This window comes from Eptesicus fuscus, chromosome 21 (assembly GCF_027574615.1).
Source record: "Eptesicus fuscus isolate TK198812 chromosome 21, DD_ASM_mEF_20220401, whole genome shotgun sequence".
In the NCBI taxonomy this organism is placed as follows: Eukaryota; Metazoa; Chordata; class Mammalia; order Chiroptera; family Vespertilionidae; genus Eptesicus; species Eptesicus fuscus.
In genome coordinates this window covers 11,885,468-11,905,142 of record NC_072493.1, presented here as the reverse complement: position 1 = coordinate 11,905,142, position 19,675 = coordinate 11,885,468, and the positions used below count along the sequence as shown (strand labels likewise).

Sequence of the window (19,675 nt, the reverse complement as noted above, 5' to 3'; positions counted from 1 at the left end):
GTCATTATTCCAACACCTCAAATTACTCTTGCTCATTAGGAATGAAGTAAAAGTGGCTGGGGGAAATGAGAAGACAGTGGTCAAAGAATACAAACTTCCAGTTGTAAGATAAATAAGTTCTGGGGATTTAATATTCAGCATGGTAACTGTAGTTAACAACACTACAGAATACACTTGGAAGTTGCTAAGAGAGGAGATCTTAAATGTTCTCATCACAGACAAAAAATTGTAATTGTGTGAGGTGATGGATGTGTTAACTAACAACCTTATTGTGGTGATCATATTTGAGTCATCTGCATCATTTTGTGGGATGTTTACCAATTTGGATTTGTCTCTTATTCTGTTGAGATTGTAAATATCCTGTTACTCTTTAAACTTTTCACCAATTTTAGCATTCCTCAGTGGGATTCACCTACAACAATTATTACTGTAGTGTTCTAATGATTATTTCCTATTTCTCTCATTCCTTTGACATTTATTAATTGGAATTCTTCTGTAAGAGCTGTCCCTTCTCCCCCATTTATTTGTTTAATTACTTATTTATGTCAGTATGGCCTCATGGATATTTACTTGTTTTTTAGGTTATAATTTCATTACACTGTTATTTATATGGATGCTCAAATTGTTCCACTTTTAATTTTATGACATTTTAATTTAAAAAATTAATAAGCCCTGGTCAGGTGGCTCATTTGGCTGGATTGTCGTCCCATGCACACACCAAAAGGTTGCAGGTTTGATTCCCGGTCAGGGCACATACCCAGGTTGGGAATTTTGATCCCCAGTTGGGGGCACTTATGGGAGACCCGATTGATGTTGCTCTTTCACATCGATGTTTCTCTCTTTCTCTAAAATCAATAAAAACATATCCTCAGGTGAGGATTAAAAAATTAATAAAACAAATTATCAGTGAATACAGTTACTTGAGGTGGGTTGAGCAATGTATTTCACAATAGCTTAGCATTCAATAGTTGATTTCTATGAACTTTGACAATTCTCATCCACTGCTCCTGAACTCCTTAGTCATGTGTTATATAAGAATGAGGAGGGAAAGAACACGAACCCATCTTTGTTTTTCTCCTCTTCCTGAACCCAGTTAATTCTGTCAGTTTGGTCAGAAAATCCCTAATGACAACAAAAGCTTGGCAGTTACTAAGAGCAGTTCTTTTGTACAATTTAAAAAAAATTACAAAGTGTTTAAAGATATGGAAACTTGATGGCATTCTCATTCCCCAGTGGTGACTCTGTGACTGGGTGTTCAGGATGGAGTGCTTGCTGACCCCTAGAACAGCTATTGTGCTTGGTTAATATTGTGTTTCCGTCTGTGGTTTATCATTTGGGGTGCTGATCCAAAATAAACCATCCGGTGTATCCAGCCAGTCCAGGACATACCCACTTAGCAACAAAAATATGGCTAAGGATTTCCTTGTGCTTAAACTACTAGAGTCTTAAGTTTGGGGTTTTATTTATTTTTATGTTTAGGGGTTTTTGTTGTTGTCTTTTTGTCTAGTGAAAAACATTACTTTTAGTATTTTTTTAGTTTTTTCATTTTGTTTACTGTTGTTATATCCAGTTATGTGTAACATTTTATTTATACTTCTTGCAACATTTATCACATTTTGCCTTTTGTAATTTTTACTTTATAAATTGGTCTTTTTTTGCGGGGTGCATATCTTCCTTTTTCTTCTTTTTAAGTATATTTTTATTGATTTCAGAGAGAGAGGGAGAGATAAATAGAAACATCAATGATGAGAGAGAATCATCAATCAGCTGTCTCCTGCACACCCCCTACTGGGGATTGAGCTTGCAACCAGGGCATGTGCACTGACCAGGAATCAAATCGGACTTCCTTCCTGGTTCCTAGGTCGATGCTCAACTACTGAGCCACACCGGCCAGGCTTCCTTTTCCTTCTTAACTGGACAACTTGAGGACAAAATCTGTATACCAAACATTTTAAATATCCATATACTTTACACACAGGAGAGAGTTCTTTGTTGCTGAAAAGGGGGACATATGGTTTTTAAGAGTAAAAAAATTGTTTCCTATCACTTATGTTAGGAATAGATAAAAGCCTACCCACTGGGTTGGTGAGGCAAGAATTTTCTGTACTTACAGAAGAATGTTCTAATCCATGATTAACTCCTCATAATGAGATTAAATGTTTATGTCACTATAAGAACAAACTGCTCATATTTAAGCCATGTGTTTAAGTTGATAATAGCTTAAGAATTATTTTTAAATTAGAGGCCCAGTGCACGAAATTCGTGCACGGGTGGAGGTGGGGGGCCTTAGCCCAGCCTGCACCCTCTCCAATCTGGGACCCCTCAAGGGATGTCAGACTGCCCGTTTAGACTCGGGTCTAAACGGGCAGTCTGACATCCCTCTCACAATCTAGGACTGCTGGCTCCCAACTGCTTGCCTGCCTGCCTGCCTTCCTGATTGCCCCTAAGCGCTTCTGCCTGCCAGCCTGATCACCCCCTAACCACTCCCCTGCCAGCCTGATTGATGTCGCCAGCCTGTTTGCCCCCAACTTCCCTCCTCTGCCGACCTGGTCACCCCTAACTGCCCTCCCCTGCAGGGTTGATCACCCCCAACTGCCCTCCCTTGCAGGCCTGGTTCCTCCCAACTGCTCTCCACTGCAGGCCTGGTTCCCCCCCATCTGCCCTTCCCTGCAGGTCCGGTCACCCCCAACTTCCCTCCTCTGCCGGCCTGGTCCCTCCCAACTGCCCATCTTGTGTCCACATGGGTGCAGGATCTTTGACCACATGGGGGCAGCTATCTTGTGTGTTGGAGTGATGGTCAATCTGAATATTAGTCTTTTATTAGATTGGATAGAGGCCTGGTGCATGGGTGGGGGCCAGCTGGTTTGCCCTGAAGGATGTCCTGGATCAGGGTGGGGGTTCCCTTTGGGCGTGGGGTGGCCTGGGTGAGGGGCCTGTGGTGGTTTGCAGGCCGGCCACGATACCTGGCAACCCAAGCAGAGGCCCTGGTATCTGGGGTTTATGTATCTTCTACAATTTAAACTTTGTAGCCTGGAGCGGAGCCAAGTCTTCTGCTTGCTCCGTGGCAGCAGCCATTTCTGTTGGAATTTATAATTGAAGCTTTGTAGCCTTAAGCGGAGGCCTGAGCCAGCCAGGGTGTGCAGAAAGCTTGGCTTCCTCCATTGCTGGGGGCAACCCTCGCCTCCCGCTCTTTCCAGCTCTGTGGCTGACGCCATTTCTGTTTGGATTTGTTTACCTTCTATAATTGAAACTTTGTAGCCTTGAGTGGAGGCCTAGGCCGGCAACGGCAGGCAGAAAGCTTGGCTTCCTCCATTTCCTGGGAAACCCAAGCCTCCCTCCTGCTCTCTGTGGCTATAGCCATCTTGGTTGGGTTTATTTGCATATTTGATCCTGATTGGCTGGTGGGCATGGCTGGTGGGTGTAGTGGAGGTATGGTCAATTTGCATATTACTCCCTTATTAGATAGGATTACAGATTGTTCTGATAGCAAATTTAGCTGAGAAAGAAAAACAAAGATCCTACATATGTAATTTATGTGATAATCTTCAGTATATGGAAAGAGTGACCATGTCCCACTCAGTCAAAAGGCAAACATAATGGTGTTGAACAAGGACCCTTTATCCAAATATTTGCAAAAACTCTTAATCTAGAACTATTATCAACATTTAAAAATTTTTTTAGGGAGGGAGGATGGGAGGGAGAGAGAGAGAGAGAGAGATTTGTTGTTCCACTTATTTATGCATTCATTGGTTGATTCTTGTATGTGCCCTGACCAGGCATCAAACCTGCGACCTTGGTGTATTGGGAGGACTCTGTAACCAACTGAGCTACCCTGCCAGGGCCTATTAACATTTTTAACTGGAATTTATTACCCATGCCATAAATATTTCTCATGATTTCACCAGGACAGGGAAATTAAGACTACAAAAATATATCTATATTTGTGACAGAAGTTTTCATAATTCATCTAACCAATATTTACAGTGTATCTTCTATGTGGTAGTGATCCCTTTATCAATGTACTTCCAAATTTGGACTAATGTATAAAATTTATTTGTGCTATAGCTAAGTATGCATATGGAGTCATGTGGATTGGGGCCCAACTTGCTGTCAAGGTTGAGAAGCCAGTCACAGAAAGATTGTGTATGTACTAGTACTCGACAAACACATGGATTTTGCCTCATGAACGTGCAAGAGAGGGTATGTAGGGCCTTAAGTAGCCCTGCACAAACTGCAACACAGTTCTGAAGAGTGACTAAAAAAGTGAAAGAACCTTGGGTAGATAAACATGATAGAAGTGATGGTTGTAATTATCATTGACGTGTATGGTGTCTTGAATTTTAATTCCTTTACTGTAACTTGATCATGTAGGAAAGACTGGCAAAACAGAAATGGTGACATATGACACGTGCCATCATCGTGATATGTGGAGTGTTGCAAGAATATAAATGAGGACGGCTAAGTGCTGTCAAAGTTGGTCTTTTAGTGACAGGGAAGACAAAACAATTATCTTGCTGTCTTCCTGGAGATATTTTAACTACCATCTCCATGTTCTTCCATGTTGCGTAAAAATTGCATTCTGTAGATCGTTTATGTTCAGTGCTTACTATCTTTCAGGCTCTCTTAAGCTGTTCACTTTGTTTTTTAAAATATATTTTTGTTGATTTTAGAGACAGGAAGGGTTAGGGTTATAGAGAGAAACATCGATGAGAGAGCAACATCAATGAGAGAAACATCGATCAGCTGCCCCTCACACATCCCCACTGGGGATTGAGCCAGCATCCCTGGCATGTACCCTGACCAGGAATCAAACCATGACCTCCTGGTTCATGGAGTCGACGCTCAAGCACTGAACCACACCAACCGGGCTTCAGCACTTATTAAATAGTGACTTTCCCCCACTGTCATATTGTTTCTGCTATTGAATCTATTTCTGAAATTACTTTTTAAAATATTTTTTATTGATTTCAGAGATGAAGGGGGAGAAAGTGAGAAAGAGAGATCAATGATGAGAGAGAATAATTGATCGGCTGCCTCCTGCACGCCCCACACTGGGGAACGAGCCTGCAAACTCAGGAGTGTACCCTGATCAGTAATGGAACCGTGACTTTCTGGTTCATAGGTCGATGCTCAACCACTGAGCCACTCTAGCTGGGCTAATCCATTTTTCTTTATTATTTGATGGCATATATTTTTAAATTAAGTTTAATACTACTTATTATAGAATACTAGAGGCCTGGTGCACGAATTCATGCACAGGTAGGGTCCCTCGGGGTGGTCTGCAGGGATTGGGCCCCAGCTTGTGCCTCTAGCCTCGGAGCCTCGCAGCCCTGCCTGGCACCCTGCCTTGGCCTGGTGCCGCCCCCTCACCTGCTCCACCATCCCGCCTGCAGGGCGATCGGGGCCGGGACCCCTGCCCGACTCCCTCAACACCCAGAGCTGTGCGGCGACTTGACCCCCTACCGCCACCGCTGGTTGCTGTCTGCGCAGCGATCGGGCCCTTGCTCACACCTGCCTTGGCCTGGCACACCCGCTCACCTGCTCCACCATCCTGCCGCGGTCCCACTCTCATCGCGGCCCATTGGGGCCAGCAGCACCTTCACTGCCACCCGGTGCCAGCGCCCAACACCCACCATGTTCCACACCGCCCCTTGGTGCATGTCATAACGAGCGGTCAGACTCCCGGTCAAACTCCCAGTTGAACAATTTGTATATTAGGCTTTTATTATATACTAGAGGCCCGGTGCACAAATTTATGCACGGGTGGGTTACCTTGGGGTGGCCTGCGGAGATCAGGGCCTCAGCTCACACCCCCAGCCTTGAAGCCCTGCAGGCCTGCCTGGCACCCCTCCTTGGCCTGGCGCAGCCCCCTCACCTGCTCCACCATCCCATCTGTGGAGCAATCAATTGGGGCTGGGCCCCCCACCCAGCTCCCTCAGCGCCTGGGAGCCGGGTGGCAGCCTCATCCCCTGCTGCTGCCAGCGCCGTGCCACCGACGCCTGCCATATTTCACGCCACACCCTGGTGGTCAGTGCACATCATAGTGAGCAGTCGAATTCCCGGTCAAACGACGGCCCAAGGGGACAATTTGCATATTAGGCTTTTATTATATAGGAGGATATGCTTATTATTAAAAAGTTCAAACATGATAGAAAGTTAACTTCAAAAATAGAAGTCCCAATACAAATATAACCATTATGAGCAATTGTCATATTTTCTTGAGCATTTTATGAATATACTAACTATATATAATTTTTAAAATATAACTGAGAACTTTTATAATTTGGCAACTCTGATACCCTTAGTTTCATCATTATTAGTCCTTTTATGATGATTTTTAAAATCTGGTAGGGTTTTTCCCCCCCAAAAAATTAGTCTTTAATATTTCAGCAGAGACAAAGAAGCAATATAAATTATTCCTAGCCAGCCTGTTTCTTGTGCAAATTGCCTTTCTCATTGCCTCTGCTGTAGTGAAAATGAAATTAAAGTCTTGTCTTTCTATTTTTTCTCTTCCTATAAGTGGTCAAGACCTTTCTACTGTTGTCAACAGTCTTCTCTGCTTTGTGTTTTGAAGTGAGCAGAAGGAACATTGTTTCATATTAAGCAATACTTCTTTTTATGGGAGAGAGAAATACTAGGAAATGGAATTGACTCATAAAAATAAATATGGCATAGAAAATATAAACCTCAACACCGAAAGGAAAAGAAAACTATGTAATTCAAAGTAATTTTTCAGATGCAGCATCTCCCACTTTTGGTATTAGTTCAATAAAGGCTTATAAATACACATATTTAAGGTACAGCAATTTTCACAGGGAAATTTGCTGGTAGTTGTGTTCCTTATAAAAACACTTAAAAATGCAAACCTAAGATGTTTAAAACTTTTTGCAAAAAAGTTTTATTTTTTAAATAAAAAAGTTGAAAATCTTGCATATTCTTTAGCAGTTTGAGGAAACATTCCAAAGAGAAACACTTTTTAAATTCATTTTTTAAATATTTACTTTATAAATGACCCATAACTGGTTTTACCATATAAGATTAGTATTTAAAGAAGACTACCAAAGAGAAATTATATAGTAAACAGTCCCAAGACTGAAATTGTTTCAATCGAGCTTGTTCTATTTTTATATATATAAAAGTGTAAAAACTAATAGTTGTATAAAAGTAATAGATATCTGTGTTAGAATTTGATTGAGGCCTAAAACATCTTTTTTGCCAGTTTACATAAATTTATTGTAAAAAGCCATAATTTTAAAATAGTAAAATTTTAACTGCTGGGGACAAATTTTGGAACTACCTAATTTCTAGCATATTTAGACCTGTTCCACTATAGCTCAGAGGCTTAAAAGGAAACTTGAGTTCTCCTTGTCATCCTAATAGTAATTTGAGATCCTCAAAAAGGATATATATCTCCCACTTTTATTGACTTGGATGAACCTTAGATTGAAATGGAGAAGGAATGATGGGTAATAAAGTGAATTGAAAATCCCAAAACCAGCACAAATCACAGCTGTTTTGTCTTGTTTTTTTAAACCCCAAAATGTTGAAATCATATCTATAAAAACATGTACTGCTTCTGAGGACATGCTTGGTTTTCTTGCTGGGATTTGTTTTCCTCCTGATGACTGGCAAGAAGAAAGGAGCTAACTTCACAGAGTTAAATGATGAGGCAATAATAGGAAATTAAGTATGACTTTGGAAATGCTGATACAGCAAATTCAGAGAATGATAACTCAACATTTTTGTTAGATCTGAGGTGCTGATGATTCTCCTGTAACTCCTCACTGTTATAACCTCACAAATCACTCCTCCCATGTCTTCAGACAAAAAAAGAAAAAAAGAAAAGAAAAATGTATAAAGAGACAAGGATTTCCTGCTTTTAAAGAAAAGATAATAATAATATCCTGCATTTGTTGAGGCAGGAGATCAAGATTGGGTGAGCTTATATACATATCACTTTTCACCCATTAAAGTCGCAAAGATGGTTTTAAATAAGATTACTTGATGTCGGCAAGTGTACTGACATGGACATGCTCATACTCTGCTGGTGGGAACATAAAATGGCACAGTCCTTTTAAGAATTTGCAGTATTTATCATGACCCATAAATATTCCTTGGACCCAGTAGTTTCTCACCAAAAAAAAAAAAAAAAAAAAGTTCATTATTATATTACTTAAAGTAAGTGCCCAATAATTAGGGGGTGCCTAAATAAATAATAGTAAACACATAATAGAATGCTGTCTAGATTTTTAAAAATAACTAGAGGCTCAGTGCATGAAATTCATGCACTGTGAGGGGGGTGTCCCTCAGCCCAGCCTGCACCCTCTCGCAGTCCAGGACCCCTCGCTCCTTACTGCCCGCCTACTCGCTGCTCCTTACTGTTTGGCTTGCTGCTCCTTAGTGCTGCTGCAGAGATGGGAGAGGCTCTCACCACCGCTGCTGCGCTCACCAGCCGTGAGCCCTGTGGGAGCGCACTGACCACCAGGGGGCAGCTCCTGCGTTGAGCGTCTGCCCTCTGGTGGTCACTGCGCATCATAGCGACTGGTCATTCTGGTCATTCCGCCTTAATAGTTGCTTTGGCTTTTATTATATAGATGCTTATGATGAGTTTGTGTAACATGGAAAGATTTATGTTACTAAAGAAAGGACTAGCCCTAGCTGGTTTTGTTCAATGGATAGAGTGTCGGCCTGCGGACTGAAGGGTCCCAGGTTCGATTCCAGTCAAAGGGACATGCTTGGGTTGCGGGCTCGGTCCCCATTAGGGGGCATGCAGGGGGCAGCCGATAATGATTCTCTCATCATTGATGTTTCATCTATATCTTCTCCCTTCATCTCTCTGAAATCAATAAAAATATTTAAAAAAGAAAGAAAGGACTAAAAAGTCTGGAAGGAAATGTGGTGGAATTGGGAATTTTTATATTTATCTTCATTTTCTTTTCAGTATTTGTCAGTTTAATTATCTGAGAGAAAAAGATGAGGCCAACAGAAGGTAAAATGGTAGTTGTTGGGGCCAAGGGAGTTATTATTTAATGGGTACAGAGTTTCAGTTTGGGAAGATGAAAAAGTTCTGGAGATGGATGGTGATGATGGTTACACAACAATGTGAATATATTTGTTGTGATGCCACTGAACTGTACACATAAAAATTGGTTAAGATGGTAAATTTTGTTATGTCTATTTTACCGTAATTACTACAGCAACAAAGGCCATTACAATGGTTTGGGTAATCCAAAAGCATATTGGCAGTGGGAATTGAGGGAAGTAAGATTAGAGAAAAATTTCAAAGCGGGGATGGGATGGTTTGGCACTTGCCTGGATGTGGGGACTAGGAAGAGAGAGGAGTCTGCAAAGGGTTCTGGAAGTGGTTCCCAAAGCTTGACTGGGCATGAGAATCAACATTCCAAGGAATTTTTAATAAAATACAGATTATTGGGCTAGGTGGCTAGAAAGATGCTAATGCTGATAATAATGCACAGGAGGAGATTAAAAATAATGAGGATTAATTTACCTTTGGATATGTTGAATTTGAAGGTAAGGTCAGCACCCAGGAGTAAAGAATTGGGGCCAACAAGAGATATTGGTTCTAGAGATCTATGTTCAATCTGGAGATCTAGCATTGAAAATTGCTAGGGAGGATAAAATGAGAGGAAAGTGCTAAAATCAGAGCCTTGGGGAACAACTACATTGTAGGGATCAGAGGAGAAGAAGGCATCCTTCCTGTATAATAAAAGCCTAATATGCTAAGTGTCTGACCATTCGTTTGACTGTTCAACCAGTCTCTATGACACACACTGACCACCAGGGGGCAGACGCTCTGACCAATAGGTTAGGTTGCTCCTGGGGTCCCGGCTCTCAGAACTGGGCGAGACAGCTGGACATGCCCTGGAACCCTCCCACAGTCCCTCCCCGGCTGATTGGCCTGGATCGGGACTGGGTAAGAGGGGCCGGACACACCCTGGAGCCAACCTCCTGCCTCTAAAATATTTCTACTAATTAATTTCCTTTCAATGTGTACAAATTCATGCACCGGCGCTCTAGTTAGAAAATAATGGCCACAAAGGAGGAATAAAAAACAGTTGATAAATGTGCATTGTCAGGTATTGGAATGGTCAACAGGAAGGATTGAGCCCTGGCCAGGTGGCTCGGTTGGTTGGAGCATCATTCTGTACACCAAGAGGCTTCAGGTTCAATCCTGGTTGGGGCTCATATGGGAGGCAACTGATGGATGTTTCTCTCTCACATCAATGTTCCTCCAATCCTCTCTCCCTCTGTCTTAAAAAGATCACTAAGCATATCCTCAGGTTAGGATTAAAAATACATACATACATAAGGATTGAGAAAGGGGCTTTGGATTGGGTAAGAAAATGTCAGTGACTCTTTAGAATTCAGTTTTATTCAGAAGAGTTAAGGAGCAACAGGAGAAATAGAAACAAAATAGAAACTTTTTCTTTTATAGGAGTGCATTGAAGAGGAAGGAACTAACAGGGTTAGTAAGATCAAAGCAAGGCGTTTTCAGTTTGCATAAACTTGGTAATATTTTAAGCTAGTGTTTCTGTGGAGTACTTGTCTCTCATGGGTCTCCTGTCTCTTTGCTGTTCCTTCTCTTCTCCCCAGCCCTTTCATAGTGGAATGTACTCTTCCTCATCTATACTCACTCCCTTGGTGATTGTGCTGGAAAGTCTTCCATTGGCCCCTCCAGGTCCACTCCTTCTCTACCTGCTTTCTCCCCAGGAGGATGACTGCATGGACTATATCAACAAGCTTCCCAGGATGCTGGAGGGAAGGAGGGAGGAGAGTGAAATGGGAGCATTTATCCCCTTCGCTCCCAGTCTGCAGGCTCACTTCAGTCTGGTTGAATTTGACTGAAAGTCACTGCTCCTAACAAGTCAGCCGTCTATGGGACTCTCTCCTTCTGGGTCTGGTAACCACTTCCTCTCCTAGTCTCTTTAGGCCTAGGCGTGGAAACAGGCTATCACACTCTATTTCCCCTTGTGGTTTCCCTGAACTCTTGCCCACACCTTTATAAACTGTCCTTTTATTAATCCTGTGCCATTCATTTCCTGCTGGGATCCTGACTGATCTTATCCATTCTCTTGATTTTAAATATCCACTACATGCCAACAATTCCCAGATTTATAGTTCCAGCCCAGACCTATCTCCTGAACTGCAGACTCATATATCTGGCTGCCTGCTAGATTTGATTGTCTAATATATATCTTAACTTACTGATCTTTCCTCCTAAACGTGTTGATGGCAACTCTGTTTTTCCAGTTGTTTAGGACAAAAGTCTCAAAATCATCCTCAGCTTTTTTCTTACCCCCCTCTTAACCAATCTGTCAGGATATCTGAGTAGCTCTTCTTTTAGTAGAGAATCCACTTCTCACCACCTCCTCTCCTATCGCCCTGGTTCAACTACTTTAACTCTCATCTCTAATAACCTCCCAGTTGATCTTCCGGCTTCTGCCTTAACCTTTTTCACCCTATTTTTCAACATAGTGAAAATGATTAAAATGCTTGTTAGATCATGTCACTCCACGGTTTAAAACCGCCCAGTGGCTTCCTATTTCAGAATAAAAGCCAAAGTCCTTAGGATACCTAAAAGGCCCTACACCATCTGCCTTCCACACCTTTACCTTTATGACCCCATTTTCTAGTCTTTCCCCCTATTTACTGCGCTAGTCACAATGGCTTCCCTTACTGCTTTAATAATATTCCCTCTGTCAGGAATGCTTCTCCCACATATCTGCATGACTAATTCCCCCACCTCCTTTAAGTCTTTCTTCATTCAAATGTTGTCTTTATGAATCTTACCCTAACCACCTTATTTAGAATTCCCTAGTATTCCTGATCCATCTTCTCTTACTGTCATTCCTTTTCTGCAACATTTAACATCTACTAAATACTATATTATTTGCTTTTTAAAAATTTTTTCATGCAGTAAAGTTGGTTTTCACTTCTTATGGTATACAGTTCTGTGAATTTTAACACATGTATAAATTCTTATGTCTATAGCCACACTCAGAATACAGGATAGTTCCATACTCCAAATAATCATCACATCCTCCTTATCCCTAACCCCTGGCAACCGCTGATCTGTTCATCATATAGTTTGTCTTTTCAATAATGGGATCATACATATGTAACATTTTGACACTGGCTGCTTTTACTCAGCATAATGCCTTTGAGATTTATCCATGTCGCTGAGTATATCGGTAGTTTACTCCTTTTTATTGCCAAGTAGTATTCTATTCTGTGGCTATACTGCAGTTTAACCACTCACCCACTGAAGGAAATTTGGGTTGTTTCCAGTTTCCAGGACACTTATAAAAAGAACTGCTAAAACATTAATGTACAGGCTTTAATGTGAACATAAGTTTTTGTTTCTCTGGAATATAATTTACTTATTAATTACATTCATCTTTTTTTTGTTTTGTTCACAGATGTATTAGCTTAAGTTTCTAAAACAGTTCTTGGCACATACTAGGAGCTCAACAGATTGGTAAATATGCAATGTTACTTTAAAATGGAAAGGTAGCCCTAGCTGTTTGGTTCAGTGGGTAGAGCATCAGCCTGCAGACTGAAGGGTCCCAGGTTCAATTCCTGGTCCGGGCACATGCCTGGGTTTCGGGCTCGCTCCCCAGTGAAGGGTGTGCAGGAGGCAGCCAATCAATATCTCTCATCATTGATGTTTCTATCTCTCTCCCCCTCCCTTCCTCTCTGAAATCACTAAAAATATTTTTTTTTTAAAGGAAAGGTATACAATGGCAGGGGAAAAAAGGGGGACACATGTAATACTTCCAACAATAAAATTTTTTTTAAATAAATAAAATGGAAAGGTATAGTGAAACCAGGATTATTCTGAACACATTCAGAGTTTACATCAGCAAACCCTAGATTCAGTCTACTCAGACCCCAGTGATTGGAGACTTGAGTTGAAAGACACCTGTGAGTTGAGAACATAAATGACTTTTTTCTGAAAGTGTTTCCTCTCTAATGTTTTTAGTGGCCATTTAGCAGATTCCTGATTTGAGATTCTTGGGATGAGGTTAAGGAGAAACCTCTTGGGAGAATACTTTAACAGTGATGTCAACATAACTCATTTGTGAGCAAAATGAAAAGCCAACTTTTCCTCCCTAAGGATAACCTAGAAACAAACTTGCTTGAAAAAGCAGGGGAAATAATTGGCACCATTCTCTCCACATTGTCCAATCCATTTAGTTTCACTTAAACTCACAGTAAAGGTCACTGGATAGGATAAGAAAAAGATAAGTTTAGGGGTAAAGAGGAAAATAATGATTCTGTGAGAAGTTGTGTTCATAAGAGAAGGTGATTGATTTTCTGGAATATTTCTATTAACAGCCATAGCCTATGTCTGACTATGAAGTATCTTTTGAATAATCTTTTATTTAAGATTATTTGCTGCCTAATGGTTCCAAACCAGAATAGCAGTGTACCTTGTTAAAATACATAGGACCCCAACCCCATAAAAAACCTATTCTTTAGAGGATGGAATTCCGTAAGAATCAGTTGGCTCCTGGATCCCATCCAGTGCATTATAGCTTTTGAAGGCTAGCAAGATTTCACTTTAAGGTGGTTCCATGTTTAAAGTTTGAGCAAGGTTTTGGGATAAGTTTTCTTCATTTTTTAAAAATGTTTCTTTTGGTATAAATGATATGGACTCATAAAAATTTCAGACTACATGAAGATATACAGAACTACATGAAGAAAACAAGGCAAGCCTATACCTATATCTGAGCACTATTGATATTTTGATGAAAAATCCTTCCAGGTATCTTTTCAGGTAGCTGTAGAGTACACATATATGTTTTTGTTACTCTAAAGAGAAAGGGCTACAATGATGCTTTTAGGATGGGGGACAGCCCCTTTCACTTTTAATAAGAGTGATCAGTACATAGAAGAAAGAAAATTAACTTCTGCACCTAAAACATTGCAGACATCAGTGTTTAATTAAACATTTTTAGGATGATCTTTTTCAGGAAAAATGAAATAATTCTGAAATATATTGAGGGTTCTGAGTGCACATGGGAGTATAGGGGGGAATAATTTGTTTATTCATCCAAGTATCCAGTTTAAAGCACTGTGGCAACTTGGAAGGTCTAAGTATAGGACTAAAACAGCACCATTATCTCTCCATCTTCCCATATCTCAGGCAAATTAGAAATAGATGTCTATTCTTAGTTCTTCAGCCATTATAGATGGCCAGGTAGATGGGGGTGGGTATCATTGTCGTCAGCTCAAATGAAACTCGTAGCTCTCTGAAAAAAGCCATGCAATAGGCTGTGTATGTATGTATGTTTTATTTAAATATGTGTGCAGTAATCAGTTCAGTGATACTGTGTGATTGAATGAACTTCCAAGTAGATCATGAAGGATCCTTTCCTAACCACTATAATATTCAAGATTAGTCATTTAGAATGTCTTTAAGTTCCCTCAATTGGTAGCCCAATAGTTGGTGTACTGCCTTAAATAGTTCAAAAAGCAAGTTTCTGCCTTTGGCAGTGACTGGAAACTGTAGGAATTTCTGCCAAAGTTCTTGTGATCTAATCCTCTCTTGGAAGTACAAAGCTAAAGCATGCACTGAAATGCCTGAGTCAGCCACTCAAGGGATATACTGGCTGCAACCTGCTCATTTTTCTAGGATGAAAAAATCTCCTTGGTGACCTGCGACAGCTAGCTAGCTTTAACTCTCTCCACCTAGAAATACATGTATTATAACTACATAGAAAGCGTGCACACACACACATACAAACACACATAAACTATATATAAATGTTGGCATAATTGAAAAAGGACCCTTTATGATCTCTTATATCTTCTGGAATTATGATTAATTTCAGCAGATCTTGTTTAGTAACTTATAAGAAAATACCTTCACCTCTTCTATTGATTGCTGTTTAAAAATTTTAACTTCTCCAACTTTCTAATTTAGGGAAGTAAAAGAAAGCCACCTACTATTTATTGAATGTTTAGTATATGCCTGGAATTGTTACTTGTTTAGTGTTAACTCCTATTATATAGATGAGGACCTCAGAACAGGCAAGTGAGGTCACATAGCTCTGAGATGGCAAGCACAGTTAGTATTTGAACCAGGTCTGTATGATCCCAAACGCCTCTCTATACCACATCATGCAGTAAAATGAACTGTAGAATGTTAGGCTTATAAAAAAACTATTATCACTATTATTAAGTAAAAAATACAAGGTGCAGAATAAGCATAATATACTGCCACTATGTGAAATGTGTGTGTATACATATATTCACGTGTGTGTGTGTCTGTTGTACATATGCCTAGAACATCTAGTATATCTCTGAAGTACCATACAATGGTTGGACCCTGGGAGGGGAACTGGGTAGCTAGAAAACTAGACTTTTTATTATAAAATCTTTTATACAGTTGAATTTTGTCATATATGCATACATTTGATTATTTTTTAGATTTAGTCTATTTGTTAGTAAAGTTTTATAAGCATAAAGCTTCTAATGCTATAAAATGTTAATGCTAGCTCTTATGATACTGATAAGCATTGATAATGATCATATCTTTCTAGTTTTCAATTCCCATCATCTACTCTAATGACCTACCACTTTGGAATTTGAAAGGGAGATAAAATATTGATATAACATATAATTGATGTTAGCAGAAGTAATGGTGACTGATTCATCTACGTTCAACTATTTATTTACATTTTTATTGCTATTTAAGATTTTAATAATCTTTGGTTTATCTATTTTTTGAAAAAAGAACATCATGCCTCAAATACAGTAGTTGCCAGTCATGACTGAGGTAAAAGAAATCTATATATATAAAAGGCTAATATGTGAAGTGTCCGACCGTCCACCCGGTCGCTATGAGGCACACTGATCACCAGGGGGCAGACACTCAACACAGGAGCTGCTGTGACGCACACTGGCCATTTACAGAGAAATGGCACTGCAGACCTGGCACCCACAAAGCAATATTCGGCTTCCCCCAAGTGGGACACAGGCTCCGCCACCACCCCGGAGTGACAGCCCACCAAATCGCAGCCAATGCTGCCGAGATCCCCATGGTGCAAAATGCAGCCCAGCCCAGCCCGGAAATGGTCACTGTGGGCGCCGGGTAATGATGTCCCGGAGCAAAGCGCAGCTTCTTCTCCCTAGCAGTTAGCCTCTTTGGAATTTCTTCAGCCCAGGAACACGACTTGCTTTATAGCCAGGTGCAAACATTTCACACTTTAACCAAATATCTGTGAAGCATTTTCCTGTGCCTCATCTCATTTGATCCTCACAGAAGTCCTGGAGTAGGTAGATAGGAGACTCAGTGGAATCCTGTTTTCTTTTCATTAGCCAGAAAACAGAGATTTAGAAAGCTTAGAAATTTGACCTGACTGAAAAGAAGTAAGAAATGGTGGACCTTGAAAATGACTTCACGTTTTCTCACTGCGCAGAATGTAGTCAAACACTGCTGCAGTTAAATATTTTACCCTTTGTTCTCCCTGTGTGATCTACAATAATAATCTGCTTCATGTTGATGTTTACTGCTGTGTTGCTGACAATTACCTGAAAGAGAAGTTGGGGTGCTTCACTGGGCTGGAAAAGGTTTAGCTAAATCAGAAAGCAGGTCTAATTAAGCAAGTTTATCTAAATATATAAAGCTCTCGCTGGCGCCAATCTCACATGTGTGTTTCCATCTGTCATTGTCGATTGTGAATTTGATTGACACTTCTATTATAGAAAAAGGGTGAATAGCAATATTAAAATATTTCTTCTAATTAATTTCCTTTCAGTGTGCACGACTTTGTGCCCTGGGCTCTAGTATTTTATATAATTCCTAAAATTGAACTTAAAAAAAAAAAAGTTTCCCATCTATTAAAAGCTATATATTGGGGCTACCATTAATGGAAATAACTTACCTTGAATATGCTTATTTTTGTACTTGTTTTTACTTGTTTTAAAAATTGTAATGATCTGTTTACACAGTTGTCTTCCTTAGTAGACTTGTCATTCCTTGAGGGCAGGGTCTATGCCTCATTTGTTCTTGTTTCTCAGTGCCTCTCCTAATGCTTGACACTTAGTAGGTAGCTAAGAATGTTGATTGAATTGAATCAAATTGAACTAGAGATACTTAGCTTAGTCCAGTGAAGAGAAAGAGAGATCATCTCATCTTCAGATATTTGAAGGTATTCTCTCATGTGGAAGAGATTGCTCTATATGGCTTCAGTAAATAGAAAAAACGAGTGAAAGTTTCAAGATGTTTCTATATGTTGACTCATCTAAATGTAGGTGGCGCTATCTCAGGAGGTACTGAATCTATCACCAGGAGATTCATTCATGGCTGGTCAGCTCCTGAGACAATTTAAGAATTTAATTATTCATTTGTTTCTTCACTCATTTATTGAAACATTTGCTGAACAGACACTGTTCTAGATAATTGGATGCCAAGATTGAATAAATCATAATCCCTGCCTTGGGGAATTCAACAGGCAGCAGGGGAACAGAAGTTTTAGCAAAGGATTCCAACCCAGGGTTCTAAGAGGATGTTGTTGTAGAGGTGTAATGGTAATACCCTGGAGAGAGGAGACAGAAACTGCTGCTGAGGAGGTGACTCTTGAGTAGAGTTGATCAGGCAGACCAAGGGGGGAAGGAGTGTCCTAAGAAGACAGAACAATACATACATACGCTCAGAAGTTAAAGTTTTTAGAATAGAGTAATGCTATTTCATTTGTATTACATGCCCTTAAAGGACCCTCCAATACTAAGATTCTGTATGCTGGCTCTTTAAATTAGTATTTTTGGCTTTGTTTTTTACTTCATGCTAGATATTGCATGAATGTGTGCATTTTAGTTGTCATTTTTTATAGGAAGCAAAAATACTAACCTCCTTCTTTGATTTTTGTTCATAGTCAAATTCATCCGAGAAGTAACGCCATATATCAAGAAGCCATCATTAGTATCAGACCTGCCATGGGAAGGTGCAGCTCCCCAGTCACCAAGCTTTAGTGGCAGTGAGGACTCTGGTTCTCCAAAACACCAGAACAGCACCAAGGACAGGAAGGTCATTCCTCTCAAAATGTGCTTTGCTGCTAGAAACCTAAGCATGCCGGATCTGGAGAACAGGTGAGCTGTACCTAAGCAGAACAACGTACTTAAAGACATGTTGCAATATCATTTTGCAATAACATGACTGACTAAATTTCACAGAGGGAAACATCAGTCTGAGATAAGAGAATAGTTTTTGGCATTCCATATTTAAATTACTTCATACATATGTGTACAGTACATATATAGAAAATTTTGGGGCAAACAGACAAGAAGCATAATGGTGGATACTCCTGGGGAGTGAAATGGGATTGTAAGGAAAGAAGGGACTTCTGGTCTTCGTTTTATACCTTTCTTTTTTCACTATGAGCATTACTTTGTAATTGAAAAAATTTTACTAAAGAAATTTTTTAAATGTTTGTTTAGATGTAAATTCCTTATACTGTGGGTGTGTAAAGAGTCAGAGAGCTGCATTATAGATCTCACTATCAACTAATTATGTGACCCTGGCAAGTTAGCTTCTCTTGACCTTAGTTTCCTCGTTTGTAAAATGAAAGAGTTGAATTGGATAATTTCTAATATCCCTCCTAGTTCTATAAACATTTATTTTCTATGAGTTTGTCTTCATTAACTCCATGAAGTGGTACTGGTAAACCTAGTGTTAGGTTAGGGAATTGGGGGGGGGGGGGGGTGGAGGGGGTGAGATAAACTTGTCCAAAGACATAGTTAAGGATAAACTTTTTATTATGAGCTTTCACTTTTATGGTCTCCTCCAGTCTGAATGCAGAGCCAGGTACCTGATCAGATGGAATGGGTCATAGAAGATAGCAAGCAGCTGAGTGACTTCTTGGGCATTTTAGACGACAGGGACATTAAAGCTCCTGCTCTATAACATGTGGTATGATATGCCCTAACGGACTGAGCTCTGCAATCAGACAGACCTTGATTTGAATCCCACCTAGGTACCTGCTCAAAGGAAGGGTCTGAGCAAGTCCCTTCACCTCCATAAACTGCCATATCTTCATCTGTTAAAAAACACACCCAAAAACACAATAATTAACTCATTGTAAAGATTAAATATGAAGCTTTTTATGTAGAGGCAAGCACATAGTAGATTCTTAAAAAAATAGTATCTTTAAAAAGTATTTAAAATGTCTATACACTTTTAAAATTATATTCTGATATATTTGTATTGTTTTTGTTGCTTTCCTTTTTTAATTTCTTTTTTAAAGTATTTTATTTGTTTATTTCAGAGAGAAAGAGAGAGGGAGAGAGAGATAGAAACATCAATGATGAGAGAGAATTATTGATTGTCTGCCTCCTGCATGCCCCCTACTGGGGATCGAGCCCACAACCCAGTCATGAGCCCTTGGATTGAACCCGGGACCCTTTAAATAAGTCCCTTAATTTCTCTGTCATCCTGTTGGGTTTTTTCTGTTTGTAAAATGGACTAATACCTGCTCAACTATATTCTTTAGAACTACTTCAAGGATAAATAAGATAATATCTATAAGATAATATGTGTGAAATCAATTGGACCTTTTGATCCTTAAATTTATCTCCACTTGATCAAGGGAAGTGTCATGGCAGGTGACACAGCTGCAACATTTAAAACCATGCAAAAAATTCACAATTT

The 19,675-nt window shown here is 39.9% G+C and overlaps 1 protein-coding gene across 2 annotated transcripts in view; it reads left to right on the top strand.

The window, feature by feature from the left end:
- The window catches only part of SNTB2 (syntrophin beta 2), an 85,045-nt gene that overhangs the window by 20,804 nt on the left and 44,566 nt on the right, over positions 1-19,675 (top strand). For both annotated transcript variants that reach the window (XM_054711086.1, XM_028143230.2), the window contains exon 2: positions 17,904-18,117. In XM_054711086.1, coding sequence (XP_054567061.1) covers positions 17,904-18,117 — 214 coding nt within the window. The remainder of the gene's footprint in view (positions 1-17,903; positions 18,118-19,675) is intronic.